The following is a 17,064-nucleotide window of genomic DNA, read 5'->3' on the forward strand; positions in this document are numbered from 1 at the left end:
CACGGTCCCCAGATCCCTGTCCCTGCTACACTGGCCTTCGAAGCATTCAGTTTATTCAGGAAACTTCCTTGCTTTTGGTTTAGTCCAATTGTGCTGACCTCCCCTGTATTGTGTGCTGTCTTTCCCTTCACCTAAAGTAGTTCTTATCTACTATCTAATTAGTGAATGCCCCTTTCCCACCCTCCCTCCCTCCCCCCTCTCGTAACCACAAAAGAATGTTTTCTTCTCAGTTTAAACTATTTCTCAAGTTCTTATAATAGTGGTCTTATACAATATTTGTCCTTTTGCAACTGACTAATTTCACTCAGCATAGTACCTTCCAGGTTCCTCCATGTTATGAAATGTTTCACAGGTTCCTCACTGTTCTTTATTGATGTGTAGTATTCCATTGTGTGGATATACCATAATTTATTTATCCATTCATCTGTTGACAGGCACCTTGGTTGCTTCCACGTTTTTGCTATTGTAAACAGTGCTGCAATAATGTGATCATTTTTTAATTATCTTCAGCAAAATTTTACTTGTGTGTGATATTAATTATATTATTTTGTAATTTCTGCATTCTTTTGGGTCACTTTTCTTTGGAATGGGCACAAATATGGATCTTTTCCACTCAGTTGACCAGGAAGCTGACTTCCAAATTTCTTGACATAGCCAAGTGAGCACCTCCAGCACTGCATCTGTTCGTTGAAACATCTCAGTTGGTATTCTATCAATTCCTGGAACCTTGTTTTTTTGCCATTCTCTTCAGTGTAGGTTGGATTTCTTCCTTCAGTACAATTGCTTCTTGATCATACGCTACCTCCTGAAATGGTTGAACCTCAGCCAATGCTTTTTGGTACAGTGACTCTGTGTATTCTTTCCATCTTCTTTTGATGCTTCCTGCATTGTTCAACATTTTCCCTGTAGAATTCTTCAATATTGCAACTCAAGGCTTGATTTTTTTCTTCAATTCTTTCAGCTTCAGAAATGCTGAGTGTGTTTTTCCCTTTTGGTTTTCTAACTCCAGGTCTTTGCACATGTTATTATAACACTTTACTTTGTCTTATTGAACTTTTTGAGATCTTCTGTTCAGCTCTTTTATTTCATTATGAGTGTGACATTCAGGGTAAAAAATACATTTGTATGAGATCGCCAAGGGAGTAAGTATAAAAAGAAAAGAAAGGAGATCCAAAGATGGAGTCTTAAAAATCTTCTATGTTTTAAGGGAGATGAATAGAAACCATCGGAGTTGTCACGGATTGGATTATGTCCCCCTAAAAATGCGTGTATCAACTTGGTTAAGCCATGATTCCCAGTATTGTGTGGTTGTCCTTCACTTTGTGATTGTAATTTTATGTTAAGAGGATTAGGGTGGGATTGTAACACCACCCTCACTCAGGTCACCTCCTTGATCCAAGGTAAAGGGAGTTTCCCTGGGGTGGCCTGCACCACCTTTTATCTTTCAAGAGATAAAAGGAAAGAGAAGCAAGCAGAGAATTGGGGACCTCATACTACCAAGAAAGCAGCACCAGGAGCAGAGCATGTCCTTTGGACATGGTGTCCCTGTGCCTGAGAAGCTCCTCAACCAGGGGAAGATTGAGGACAAAGACCTTCCTCCAGAGCCGACAGAGAGAGAAAGCCTTCCCCTGGAGCCAAAGCCCTGAATTTGGACTTGTAACCTACTAGACTGTGAGAAAATTAATTTCTCTTTGTTAAAGCCACCCAGTTGTGGTATTTCTGTTAAAGTGGTACTAGATGACCAAGACAGGAGTGTTCACGTAGGAAAGAGTTGCAACAGTGTTTGGGAAATTTAGTTATCTTTTCACTCTTTGCAACACAGAAAGGCATTTAGATGACTTCGTGGAGTATTAATCACATATAAAAACCAAAGCCATTGTCATCGAGTCAATTCTGACTCATAGCAACCCTGCAACAAAAACAAAAACAAATCTGCTGTCTAGTCGATTCTGATTCATAGAGACTCTGTAGGATAGAGTAGAACTGCCCCACAGGGTTTCCAAGGAGCACCTGGTGGATTCAAACTGCTGACCTTCTGGTTAGCAGCCGTAGTGCTTAACCACTATGCCACCAGGGTTTCCAGCAACCCTATAGGAGAGAATAAAACTGCCCCAGAGAGTTTCCAAGGAGCAGCTGGTCTGGTAGATTTGAACTGCTGACCTTTTTGTTAGTAGCTGAGCTCTTAACCACTGCTCCACCAGGGCTCCATTAACCACATATAGCACATATAAAAACAAAAAGAATAAAAACAAATATTTTTGTTTTCAAAAAATGTGTATGTGTTTGTGTGAAGAATAGAGATTGTCAGATTGGATTAAAAAAAAAAACAACTATATGCTCTTTACAAGAATACACCTAGAAGAAGCTAATATGAGTTTGCTGCACAGGTCAAAGTGGAATTTTCAATATTAATATCAGGAAAAGTGAAATTCAATATCATTATGCATAATAAAAACTATGAATGATAAATTAAATTTATGCAGTAAAAAATAAGCCATCCAGCAGCTCCATGGGAGAAAAGATCTGGGCATCTGCTTCCATAAAGATTATAGCCTATGAACCCTATGGGGCAGTTCTATTCTGTCATATAGGGTTGCTATGAGTCAGAATCAACTTAAGAGCACACAACCACCACATAAACCAGCATAAAAAGTAAAAACTCCTATATTAATAAGAGATGCTGAAGAAAATACACTTTGGTATTTTATGCACATTTTTCAGAATAAAAAAATCAAATAAACAAAATCACCAGAAAACCCCAGAGACTATTTAAATAATGGAGTCAACAAGCTTATTATACTACAATAGAATTTTCTATATTACAGAGAATATACATCATTTTACATCTAATGGTTATAAAACACAAAACCTAACTTGTAACTGGCCATAAAGAATATATTAAACTTTTAACTCTTTAATGAAGCTTCTATAGGTCACATACATTGTAATTCCACGTTAAATAGTATTTTGGGAAAAGTTTTTAAAAATTTAGCAAAACACCGTCTTAGGCAACTAACGAATACAAAACTAAGTTACATTAAAATGAGAATTATCCAGAAGTTAAAAAAAAAAAAACATGAGGTACAGATAAGGCAATATTCAGAGGAAATTTTGTAGCCTTAAACGATTTCAATTTAAAAGAGATTAAGTCCATTGACCAAGTATTTGTATTCCGTCCAAAGAAAATAGACATAATACGTCAAAAATATAAGAAAACTAATAATGAAATGAATTTGTGAACTAGAAAAGAGAAAAAAAAAAGCTGAACTTATAAAGAAAATCAAGTGCAGATATTTTGAAACAATAATTAAAATGAATGTGTCTCCTTTAAATCAATTTAGAGGAATAAAATGGTTTAAAAATCAACAAAATTATGAGTAGAGATATAGAGATTAAACATGGAAAGTCAATTCCATGCTATCCTATAGCTATAATATGTAAATCTAAAGAAAAGAATGATTTCTTAGAAACATAAAAAGTACTGTATTTCAATTCTAAAATAAATACTTCTTTTTCCACATTTCGATAACTCTGGAAATGCCATTCAATTTATAATCAATTATGTATTACAGATTTACACAAAGGACTTTTAATTTTTAGTATATAAAAAATGGTACATCTTACAGTATGTGCCATCTTAGATACAATGAAATAAGGTGCTTTAGCCTGTTTTTAATCACCCCAATCACATGGTCTTTTTTTTTTTTTAACTTGGATAATATCCAACGCTCTTAAATAATAAATTAGTGCTGGTTGTTTTAATCTTTTGTCCCTCTTTCCTATGAAAAATGTGATTGTAAGTCAGAATATTCTCCCTCAAGGGATCTAACTGTGGTTACGGGGCAGAACAGCGGCTGGTTATAACTCCGGGTAGTGGAATTTTTTCCCCAGCCGTTCTGCATATAGGCATTATTGCTTTATATTCCTTATGTACTTTATATTCCTTATTTCTATGGTTCTGTGTCAGTTCTGGTGATTTATACCCCCTTTTTAAGCCTTGGTAGCACAGTGGTTAAAGTGCTCAGCTACTAACCGAAAGGTCAGTGATTGAAACCCACCAGCCTCTCCGTGGGAGAAAGATGTGGCAATCTGCTTTGGTAAAGATTTACAGTCTTGGAAACGTTATGGGGCAGTCCTGCTCTATCCTATAGGATCGCTGTGAGTCAGAATCAACTTGAGAGCAGTGGGTTTTCCAAAATGTTCATTTTAATTTTCAAATTAATTATTAAAAATTTATATGCAATAGTAATACATATTCTGTAAAATCTCTAAACCTAATGGGCCTTTTCTCATTTGTAACGTTCATCATTTCTTTTGTTCCTTTACCAGAATTGCCATACTAATTTTTTGTTTTCTTTAAAAAGCAGGTTTTGATTATTAAATTAGGTTATTTTTTCCATTTTTCTACTTAAATAATTTTTCCTTTATTTTTTACCTTTCATTATTCTTGGGGTTTTTGTTATTTCTTTTTTAACTTCTTGGGTTATATGCTTAGTTTCTCTGTTCATAATCTGATAGTCTAACATATAAATGAATTTAAAGCTATAAATTTTCTTGTGTAGATGTGTCAGACCCTCACAGGTTTTGCTATGTAGTGTACTCACTGGTATCTATTTAAAAAGAAATTATATTTTATTTTTAACCAAAAAATCATGTAGTGGGGTACTAAACTAGTATTCAAATTTTCTTGGAGAGGCTTTTTTTCTATTCTGGTATAAATTTTATGATGCAGCATTTGCCTTCTCACACTTTACAGTATCATCTTTTTTCTTTAGGGTGAATTATTCCTTGTTTGGTAAGGAACGAATGTGGATCATACTTTCCTATATTCATTTACATTAATGTCTTTATCCATTATGATGTCTTTGATGTTGAGTAAGATGTGGATCGTGGTTAAAAGTCTTTCCATAAACAATAAGAATAAAGACTGAGAAGATGATAGTAATGATGATGGCTTATATTTACCAAGCATTTACTATGTGATAGGCACAATTATAGAATTCAACAAGCCCCAAGTAGTTACTCTAATTATGTCCACTTTACCATACTTACATTATGAAGATATAGAAGTATAAAAGTCATAAAAAATTATTATGGATTTCCACAGTTACTTACATATGCATATTCAAGGATCTGGAAGGATAGTAAGTTGGTTAACATTGGGGAAGGAACTGAGGTGGGGGATGATGTCATACGGGGTGCAACTGTACCGAATGTATAAACCTTTCTCAAGCAGAAGATAATCACACGTTACCTCTAAAAGGAACAGTAAATAAATAATGCAAACACAAATTAAAAAGGGGCCATCAAGGTAACTGTTTATAATGGCAAAAATTTCAAAACTTAACAAAATAAGGGTTTGATAGAGACAGGTGAACATCATAAAGAAAATAAAATAGTAACAATATATTTAACAAAGAATATTTAAGGCTTATCATAGTATAACATAATCACACTTTCTTTAAAACAACAACAGATACAGCCTTAATAAGTTTGCTCTAAAAGTTTGACAATAATTATCTATGATTGGTAAGATTACAGACAACTATTTTTTTTTGTTATTGTTCTCTGCATCTTCATGGGAGAAAATTGTTTTTCAAAAAGGAACGTATGAAAGGAAAATAATAACAAAATCTTCCAAAACAAAAGGTATAGATCTATTAGACATTAAAAAAGGAACAATAGCTTAAATAGGATAAGACAGAGATACAAACACTGACAAAGGGATTTAAAAGGCAAAGACTGATCTAATATTCAAGTTTATATAAATAAAAATATAACATCATCAAACAGTAAAAAACAATACAAAAAAAGGTTATTGAATAAATGATGTTAGGAGATCATCTGGGGAAGGGAAAAAAGGTAAATTTAGACCTCCAATAAATAACTCAAAAAAATTTTGAGATGGATTAGCATAATGCACAAGAATTTAAGAAGACTAAAAAAATAACAAAAGGAGCGGTTAACTGCCAAATAATTTTTTCAATGTTTAAAATAAAGGTAAAATATAGTAATTTTTTTTCAGTTTTTCTATTCACAGGTGTCAATTTTCTGAAGTTAATGAAGAAAAAAATGTAGATAAAGGTCTTCAGATATTATTCAGTCTGAGTAGGTTGTTTTTTTCCTGCATGAATTCTCTGAGGCTGACTGAGCTGTCAATCTTAAGTGAAGACTCTGTTCTTTAATTACATTTGTAGTGTTCAAAGTGCTCCGTTAACCATGTAATTACAACTCATAGATTGTCCAGCTCACAGAGCTCACCAAAATGACTTTTCGTATGTTGCCTAAAATCTGAACTCCTTCCAAAACGTTTACCACATTCCTTACATTCATAGGGTTTCTCACCTGTATGAATCCTCTGATGTTGAGTAAGATTTGAGCCATTACTAAAAGCCTTCCCACATTCCTTACATTTGTAGGGTTTCTCACCAGTGTGTATTCTCTGGTGCCGATTAAGTGCTGAGCCACTACTAAAAGACTTTCCACATTCCTTACACTCATAGGGTTTTTCACCAGTATGAATTATCTGGTGTTGAATAAGTTTTGAGCCACTACCAAATGCCTTCCCACATTCCTTACATTCATAAGGTTTCTCACCAGTATGAATTCTCTGGTGTTGAGTAAGGTCTGAGCCACTGCTAAAAGCCTTCCTACATTCTTTACATTCATAAGGTTTCTCACCAGTGTGCATTCTCTGATGCTGAATAAGTTTTGAACCACTTCTAAAGGCTTTCTCACATTCTTTACACTCGTAGGGTTTCTCTCCAGTGTGAATTCTCTGATGTTGGCTGAGGTCTGAGCCGCTATTAAACGCCTTCCCACATTCCTTACATACATACGGTTTCTCACCAGTGTGAATTCTTTGATGTCGAGTAAGAGCTGATCCAAAACTAAAGGCCTTTCTACATTCATTACATACATATGGTTTCTCACCAGTATGAATTCTCTGATGCCGAGTAAGGGCTGAGCCACTGCTAAAGGTCATTCCACATACTTTACATTCATAGGGTTTCTCACCAGTATGAATCCTCTGGTGTTGAGTAAGGTTAGAACCACTGCCAAAGGATTTCCCACAATCCTTACATTCATAAGGTTTCTCACCTGTGTGAATTCTCTGATGCCGAGTAAGGGCTGATTCAAAACTAAAGGACTTCCCACACTCCTTACACTCATAAGGCTTTTCCCCACTGTGAATTATCTGATGTCGAATAAGGCCTGATCCAAAACTAAAGGCTTTCCCACATTCCTTACATTCATAGGGTTTCTCACCAGTATGGATTCTCTGATGATGAGTAAGGTTTGAGCCACTACCAAAGGCCTTCCCGCATTCCTTACATTCATAAGGTTTCTCACCAGTATGAATTCTCTGATGGTAAGCAAGGTTTGCACCACTACCAAAGGTCTTGCCACATTCTTTACACTCATATGGTTTTTCACCAGTATGAATTCGCTGATGTCGAATAAGGACAGATACAAAATTAAAATCCTTCCCACATTCTTTACATTCGAGGGGTTTCTCATCAGTATTAATTCTTTGATGCTGAGTAAGGTAAAAGTCCCTACCAAGGGCATTCTCATATTCCTTGCATTCATAGAATTTCTTGCCAATATGAATTCTCTGATGTGCAGGGAGTTGAAAGTCATTTATAAGGGATTTCTCACACTTCTTACATTCACAGGATTGCTCTTCGCTTGTAAATTTTTGGTGTACAATTAAAGATGGATCATGACTGAAACTGGGCATGTCTTCAGGAGTAAATATCATTTGACTGAAATGTCCTTCCTGAGATCCCTGTTTTCTCACAAACTGGCTTTTACATTCCCAATCATCTCTGAAACTTGAACACTCAATGTTTTGCTTTGTAAGTCTTTCCATTATCTCCCATTGGGATGATTCTATTCCATAAATCTCCTTTTTCAGAAATAATTTCTTGGCCACACACCTTGATTCACAGTCTGAAAGAAAATATAAAAGCAAACATTCACTTTTTCTGTGTTCTGGGAAAAATGAAACTTTTATATTAGATATGGAAGACAACTGAAATTAATTTCATAAAAAGTGAATGGCTTATACAGTTCTCAAATATGATTTAGCAATCTGAGAAATGGGCTAGGAAAGTAAAGACTGAGAAGAAGTCACACTGGAAGGTGAAGGAGGTGTTTAGGAAAATAGATTAAGTCAATTGTTCCTAAATAGTGGTTTAGATAAAAATTCCCTGCAGAAACAGTTGGGTGTGGTTTGAGTGACTGAGCTACTCTGAAGTTTAATTTGGAAATATTCACTGAAGTTCAAAATAGCTATAGTGTATTCTCCTGTAATTTCAAATTTAGTGCATACCTTAGAGGAGGCTTGCACACAGATGTTCATTGAAACACATTGTCTGCCCCAGTTATAACTACATCAATCTAAATGTTTCAAAAGAGGAAAGTGATTAAACATGCCAAGTATTACAAAATAGGGCCTTATATGAAACAATTAAAATGAGGCTGTTGTTGTTATTGTTAGGTACCATCAAGTCAGTGACCCTGTGTACAGCAGAAAGAAACACTGCCCAGTCCTGCACCATCCTCATGATGGTTGTTATGCCTGAGCTCATTGTTGCAACTGCTGTGCCAATCCATCTCATTTACGGTCTTCCTCTTTTTCAATGACCCTCTACTCTACCAAGCGTGGTGTCCTTCTCCAAGGACTGGTCCCTCCTGATAACTTGTCCCAAGTTTGTGATATGAAGTCTTGCCATCCTGACTTCCAAGGAGCACTCTGGCTGTACCTCTTCCAAGGCAGATTTGCTTGTTCTTCTGGCAATCCCTGATATATTCCATATTCTTTGCCAAAAATAATTCAAATGCATCAAGTCTTCTTCAATCTTCCTTACTCGTTGTCCATCTTTCACACGCATATGAGGTGACTGAAAACATCATGGCTTGGGTCAGGAGCATCTTAGTTCTTAAAGTGACATTTTTGCTTTTTAAAATGAGGTAGCGCCACAATTATGTGGAAAATTCTTCACACTAAAAAAGGAATTTTCAAAATAGTAACAACAACCAACATTTAGTGACCATTTACTACATGTTTCTTCTTGCTCTGAGGGTAGTGGTTTAGTGGTAGAATTCTCTCCTTCCACATGGGAAGCCCAGGTTGTATTCCTAGACAATGTACCTGAGACACAGCCACCATCCACCTGTCAGTGGAGACTTTCATGTTGCTATGATGGTGACCAGGTTTCAGTGGAGCTTCCAGATTAAGACAGACTAGGAAGAAAGGTCTGGAGATCCACTTCTGAAAATCAACTAGTGAAAACCCTATGGATCACAACAGTCTGATCTGTAGCCAATCATGGAGATCGCACAGGACCAGGCAGTATTTTATTCCATTGTGTATGGGGTCACTGTGAAGCAGGGGTCATCTAAACTGCAGCTAACGACAACAGCAGCAAGGTCCTGTTCTAAACCAACTCAGTCCTCAGATGCACCCTGTCATGCAGTTACTTTCATTTTCCACACTTTGTAATAGGTACATATGATCCTCTTTATATAGAGATATTTTTAAGTGACAAACATATCATGTATACCTTCACATTTGTTTGCACTTAAATGCATAGACTAAAAGTAAGAAGGATGAATAATTAACTGATCACAATGACTATGTTAGGGTAGACACCTGGGATTGGGGGCTGTGCTCACATGAAACTCGTGCCCCTCTATAACACAGACATAATTTTTACAAGGAAAATATATTTATTAATTACTTAAGCAATTAAAATTTAATTAAGTAAAGAAAATACTAGACAAGTATCTGGACTAAGGAGATGCTCACTGTTTATAATGGCAGTAATTTGTAAGCAAACCATGTTAACATGTTGGTGAAGAATACTGAATATACCATGGACTGCCAAAGGAACGAACGAGTCGGTCTTGGAAGAAGTACAGCCAGAATGCTACTTAGAAACAAGGATGGCAAGATTTTGTCTCAAGTATTTTGGACATGTTATCAGAAGGGACCAGTTCCTGGAGAAGCACATCATGCTTGTAAAGCAGAGGGTCAGTGAAAAAGGAAGATCCTTGACGAGACGGATTGACACAATGGCTGTAACAATGGGCTCAAGCATCACAAGGATCGTGAAGACAGTGCAGGACCAGGTAGTGTTTTGTTGTGTAGTACCTAGGGTCACTGTGAGTCGGAACTGGCTTGAGGGCACCTAACAACAACAACATTATGAGGTCATTATAAATCACGGTAAAGTAAATGTGTGAAGACATGGACGGTTGTTCATAATGTATTTTGGCATGATAAAGCAAGTTATATAGGTCAGGGGCCATAGCATGAACACAATAAAAAAGAAATCTAGGTATCGCGCCAGCAATTTGATAGCAGTTATCTCTGATAGGATTACAGATGCCTTCTGTGTTTTTCTCTGTGCTGCCCTGTATTTCCTAAATTTGTTGTAATAAGGAATTCTTTCTGTAAAGAAAGGAAAAAGGAATAAAGCTATCTTTATGAAAGAAATGACATGTCCAATCAGATATTCAAAGACTTTAAAAACAAAAAATAATCTAAACATGGTACAAGTAGAAGCACAGAGACACAGATCAAAGAATAGAAAGAAATACAAATATGTAATTACAATATGTGTGTGTGTCTCCTGACACCAACTTTAAATGGCTTCCCTGACACCAACTGCAAATGAGTTCTTTTGATCTTAACTACCCAGGAAACTCTGGTGGCATAGTGGTTAAGCGCTACAGCTGCTAACCAAAAGGTCGGCAGTTTGAATCCACGAGCTGCTCCTTGGAAACTCTATGGGTCAGTTCTACTCTGTCCTATAGGGCCGCTATGAGTCAGAATCGACTCGATGGCAATGGGTTTTTTTCTTTCTTTCTTTTTTTTTTTTTTTACCAAGAGTTAGGTCAGACCTCACAGATTAAAGAGGACAGGACTCCAGAATGTCAGATCTGCCCAAGACTTGAACACTAGCCATAAGCTTGAGGATCTCCAAGACACATGCACCTGGACCAACTGGCTACAAATTTGGGGGCTCCCACTACTCCCTGAGGACACCAGCCACAAGTTCAGGGGTCCCCAGGACACCTGTACTTCTGACTAACTGGCTACAAATTAGGAAGTTCCCACTACCTTCTCAGGTTCAATAATTCACTAGAATGACTCATGGAACTCAGGCAAGTGCTATACTTATGATTACAGTTTTATTACAAAAGATACAAATCCAAACCAGCATAAAGAAGAGATGCATATCCTGATTTTGAAACATACTACAAAGCTACAGTAATTAAGACAGCCTGGCACTGATATAATAATAGAAATACAGACTAATGGAATAGACTTGAAAGTCTAGAAATAAATCCATGTATCTATGGTCAACTGATTTTCGACAAAGGTGCTAAGTTCATTCAATGGGGAATGAAAGAGTGTCTTCAATAAATGGTGCTGGAGATACTGAATTTCCACATGCAGAAGAATGAATTAGGATCCAGGCCTCACACCATACACAAAAACCAATTCAACATGGATCACAAACCTAAATGTGAAAAGTAAAACTATAAAATTCATAGAAGAAAATGTAGGGGCAAGGATGTGGGACCTAATGATTAATGATAAATTATCAGATATAGTAACAAAAGCTCAAGCAGCAAGAGACAAAATAGATAGATGAGCTCTTATAAAAATAAAATAATTTTATACATCAAAGGATTTTATCAACAAAGTGAAAAGATAACCTATAGATAGGTAGACAATTTTTGGGAACCATGTATCAGATAAGGCCTGATATCCAAAAAAATATATAAAACTTCTACCACTTAACAACAAATAGACAAACAACTCAAATCAAAACCACAATGAGATGACACCTCACCCTCATTAGAATGGCAATGATAAAAAAAAAAAAAAAACCACACACACGCAGAAAATTGAAATCAACAAGTATTGGCAAGGACATGGAAAAAAATGGAACCCTTATCCATTGCCCGTGGGAATCTAAAACGGCATAATCATTGTGGAAACCAGTTGGAGGATCCTCAAAAAGTTGAACATAGAATTACCATATGGCCTAGCAATCCCAATCCTCAGTATATACTCAGAAGTAAAGGTAGGAACACAGAGGCCTGTACACCAATATTCACTGCGGCCATTTCACAACAGCCAAAATGTGGAAACAACACAAATATCCATCAACAGATGACCAGATAAACAAAAGGTGGTATACACATACACTGGAATATAATGTAGCCGTAAAGAGAAATACAGTTCTAATGCATTATACATGAATTAACCTTGAAAACATTATGCTGAGTGAAATAAGTGAGTCACAAAAGGACAAATACTATGTGATCTCACATGAAATAATCACATACATAGAAATCAAAGATTATTAATGGTTACAAAGAGTAGGTGGGCGGGGGAAAAAAGTTTTTGTTTGTGGGGCACTGCGTTTATGTCAATGGTGGTGGGGTAATTTGGAAAGGGATAGTGATATGGTGGCACAACATGAAAAATGTAATTAATGTCACTAAATTGTAAATGTGAAAGTTGTGCTGGTGAATGTTCTGAGGTGTGTATTTCACACAATAAACAAAGAGAAGAGACACAGGGAGGGGTCTGAGAGGATCCGCAACATGGAACTTTCGTGTACCAAAGAACATGTTACCCTCCTGTGTATCAATGACTGTCACCAACCAGAAAGTTCACCTGAGCTTCGGTGTACAGAATTTTTATCAGGGTTTCATTACCCGATTGAGTCATTGCCCAGATGGTGGAACTCAATCTTCAGCCACCTCCTCCCTGGAGCTGAAGCTGATATCAAGTGGTGGGTCTTCCTGGCATGGCCAACCCCCACCTGAGAGTCACTTCGTTAGCAAAAACTCTCAAGTGTGGTCTGGAGCCCTCATGAACAACCAAGACCCTTCAATCACTAGAGAAACCCCAAGGGTTTTAGAGGCTACTTCCCAGGAACCGGGGACAAAGGTCATATTCTTTGGGAAAAGTAATTCTTCACCTCACAATAATACCAAATGAGCAGTGCAAAGTAATGAAAAAGGAAATAAATTATTGAATAAATTATATTGGAATAAAATTGGATAAATGGAAAAATGGAATTTAGAACTCCAATTCACAGCAAAATAAATTTAAAACAGATTGAAAAGTTACGTATATAAGAGAATTGAAAGACATAATCCTGGCTCTCAAGGATTTACAATGCAGGTAGGAAGTAAAAGTTGTGTATGAGATCCCTTTGGGGGCCACCAGGAGGCCTTCAGTTATGTGCTTCATACAGTAGTTGGTACAAAGGTCGCTGGAATGGGGAGTGAATCATGAAGGGAGGTACCATTTACTGAACACCTGATGTACCAAGTGTTCTACACATGCCATCTTATCTCTCATTCACAGGTTAAAAAGCTCACAGGTACTATAGCTAATATTAGATCGGAAGTCACATTTTTCTGATACCAGAGCCGATGATAATAGATGGGAAAGATGTGGAGGCAGAAACTACCTGGAAAGCATAGAGGGGTGTGGGGAGGGATGGTTAAAACCTAACAAGGGAGAACAGGAAAAGATAACTCATACAAAACAGACTTAAGTGGGCCAGAATTTTATTCAGATAAGAACAATATTAGACAATTTAAGTATCTCCATATGGATTATATGATTACCTTTTTCCTAGAATCATGCATAACAGACAAAAAAAAAAAAAATACAAGCAAGACCTAAATGAACTGAAAAAAATAAATTGAAAATTCATGTATGAGAAGAGTCTCCAAATTACTACCCATATAATTATACATACAATGCAATTCAGTCCAAATCCCAAAAAGATGTTTTGGTGGAATCCAGTTAATTCAAAAGTGTATATGGAAATGCAAGGAGCCCTGGTGGCACAGTGGTTAAAGTGCTCAGCTGTGTACCAAAAGGTCAGCAGTTCAAACCCACCAAGCGGCTCTGCAGGAGAAAGATGTGGCAGTCTGCTTCTGTAAAGATTATAGCCTTGGAAACACTACAGGGCGGTTCTATTCTGTCCTATAGGGTCGCTATGAGTCGGAATCAACCTGACGACAGTGGTTTTGCTCTATGTGGAAATGCAAACGAGCACAAACAGCCCAACTATTATAAAGTTACGCTGAATACGACAGTATGGTGCTCACTGCTGCAAAGAAGGACAAAGAGACCAACGCAACAGAATATAGGGTCCAGAAAAAGACACAAACAGTCACTGGATTTTTAACTAAAATGGTACTGAAAATCAGTGGAAAGAAAAGATGAACTTTTTAACACATGATCCTGGGGCAACTGGATATCAACCTGGGGAAAAACATGAAATTGGATTCCAGGTAGTTTAAAAATGTAAATGTTAAACCCAAAAACTATAACGCTCTTAGAAGAAAACCTTCATTACCTCAAAACCAAAAAACCAAACCCAGTGCTGTCAAGTCGATTCCGACTCATATTGACCCTATAGGACAGGGTAGAATTGCCCCATAGAGTTTCCAAGGAGTGCCTGGAGGATTCAAACTGCCGACCCTATGGTTAGCAGCTGTAGCACTTAACCACTATGCCACCAGGGTTTCCCTCATTACCTCAAGATAGCAGAAAATATCTTAAAAAAGTACTAACCACAAAAAAAAGATTTTGTGACAGTGAAATCCAGAACTTCTGTTCATAAACAGACAACCTAAAGAGTGAAAAACAATGCCATAGCAGAAGAAAATATTTATCACATGTACACAAAGGATGAATATGTACGTTTCAGTAAAAAGGTACATATATAATATTTTAAGGTCTGCATGGATGTGGAGCAAAAGGAACCTTCATAAACTACTGGTACCATTAAAAACTTACATAGTTTGGCATCATCTAGAAAAATTGAAGACGTATAAACCCTATACATCAGCAATTTAATTGTTGGTGTTTAAAGAAGTAAATGTGGACCAGACTATCTGCGTGAGACGTTTACACACACATTGCTTATACTAGTCAAAAATTCGAAGTAAAATGCCCAACAAGAGCAGAATGGATGAACTGTAATATGTTCATATATATATTAATAAAAAAATCTGAACTGTGTTACACAAAATATGAGTGAAGCTCACAAACATGTCTTATGAAAAACAACACAAAAGACTGATTTGAGTCACGCAAACATAGAAAACAGACAAAAACTAAACGTATAGAGTTTTGTCATTCACACACAGGTAGTAAAGCTCTACCAAAGGGCAAAGGTGACCCACAGTGGTCATCATCAGAGCAGCACAGCTGTTTGTGATTGTGGAGAGGTACGTTAGGGCTTCTTTGGTGAGGGCTGTATCTATTTCTTGACCTGGGTACCCCTTACAAGGATCTCTATAATTACTTGTTAAACTGCCCAATGGCTATTTTGTGCCATTTCTGTATCTAATTTGAAAGAAAAAAAAATAGGCATTTAAATAAATAATATACATCTATAAAAATGTTTACAAATATTAAATTATGTGGGAAAATACTTAAGTATAATTTTAACCGAACAAGTAAGATATAATAAAATAAATGTAAATAAGTGTAAGAAAGGTGAAGAATCCAATTTTTAAGACCATATTTCATATATGCACATAAAACATACTGAGAGGAAAATATTAAAGTTAGCATTAGCTTTAACTGGGGATTTGAATTTTCTTCATTGGGTGTTTCTCTACTTTTGAAATATTTTTAAATAACCACATTTTATTTTTTATAATCAGAAACACTATTTTTTAAAAAGCTTAGCATAAATAAAAAATTAAACTAGTTGACAAGTCAGTAAGTGAAAACCAGGTGGGCGGGGCGGGGTGCTCTTCGGAGCCATTGCATTTTCTCAAAGGGCAAAGAAATTCCAGGGATCAGGTGATCTGTTGGGCAGAATTTTCAAGAGAAGGAAAGTAAGCCATGTTCTGACAAAGCAGAAAGGATTTCCGGAAAACAAGGGGAACGCCAAGCTACCTGGCAGGTGCCTTGTGCATGTTCAACAGCCGTTCTTCTCTCCTTTTGGATGTCTCCATCCAGGCAGGGCAGAGCTGGGGAAGGAGAAAGGAGTCAGAAAGCACCAGGCTCTTCTGGGAGCCCCGAGCGACTGTTTCAGAGTGGGATCTAGTCCCTACCGCCCACTCCCGGCAGGGGGAGGGGAGAGATGCCTGGATTCATCTCAGGAGGTCAGGGTCACTGCAGCTGTGGGCAGAATCTGTCTCGGGGCTCACAGAGATCCCCTGGGATCTGAGCTGGAGACACAAAGGCACAGAGGTCCCACTCCCACAGAGGTTATAGGAACACATACCCAGTGCCATCGAGTCGAGTCTGACTCATAGCGACCTTATAGAACAGAGTAGAACTGCCCCATAGAGTTTCCAAGGAGCGCCTGGCGGATTTGAACTGCCAACACTTTGGTTAGCAGACGTAGCACTTAACCACTATGCCACCAGGGTTTCCACAGGAACACACAGTCACACAAATTCACTCACACCACGGGGACACAGTCACAGGCACTCCACACGCCCACTCTCAGTGTCACACCCCATGGGGACACAGTCACAAAACAAACTCATGCGGAGCCTACATCCACAATATCACAAACGCACACACCACGGGGACACAGTGACCACCACAGTCAAGGCACGCACACCCGTAAACGCAGCCCCCCACCGGGTCACACACTCACACCACAATCACAACAGCAAAGTCAAGGTCCTCCCACTTCGCGATCGTGGCTCCGCGCGCTGTCACACAGACACGCCCACCACGGACTCAGTCACAACACACGCAGTCTCACAGTCTCCCTTTCTCAGCCCTCCCCGACACATCCCGCCGTTTTCAGGGGTTCCCCACACGGCCCTAACGCCGGGGCCTCACCTCTGTCTCTTCCCGTCCGCTCCGCTCAGGTCCAAACAGGCCGCGCCCCTCTCCCACAAGGCTCGCCGAACAAGAGCAGGAGATCGCACCCACACCTCAGGTATGAGCGAGTTCCGGCGGGGGCAAAGGTGGGCCTAGAGGCCTCTGGGAAATGTAGTCCAGAAAGCGACAGGCTCTGAAAACTACGGTCCCGT

General features: G+C 37.9%; 1 protein-coding gene across 2 annotated transcripts; it reads right to left on the reverse strand.

The window, feature by feature from the left end:
* Positions 1-234: 234 nt before the first annotated feature.
* Positions 235-17,064, reverse strand: ZNF345 (zinc finger protein 345). 2 transcript variants are annotated; one of them, XM_023541477.2, is made up of 3 exons: positions 16,871-17,063; positions 15,968-16,041; positions 235-7,956 (listed from the first exon to the last, which is right to left on the reverse strand). In XM_023541477.2, exon 3 carries the CDS (start codon positions 7,874-7,876, stop codon positions 6,233-6,235), a length of 1,644 nt encoding a protein of 547 aa, XP_023397245.1. In that variant the 5' UTR covers positions 7,877-7,956; positions 15,968-16,041; positions 16,871-17,063; the 3' UTR covers positions 235-6,232. The 2 variants fall into 2 exon arrangements, 1 of the variants encoding a protein (XP_023397245.1); XR_776092.3 differs by lacking the exon at positions 235-7,956 and adding an exon at positions 11,917-15,876 and having other exon boundaries at positions 16,871-17,064.

Source organism: Loxodonta africana, chromosome 11 (genome assembly GCF_030014295.1).
Source record: "Loxodonta africana isolate mLoxAfr1 chromosome 11, mLoxAfr1.hap2, whole genome shotgun sequence".
In the NCBI taxonomy this organism is placed as follows: Eukaryota; Metazoa; Chordata; class Mammalia; order Proboscidea; family Elephantidae; genus Loxodonta; species Loxodonta africana.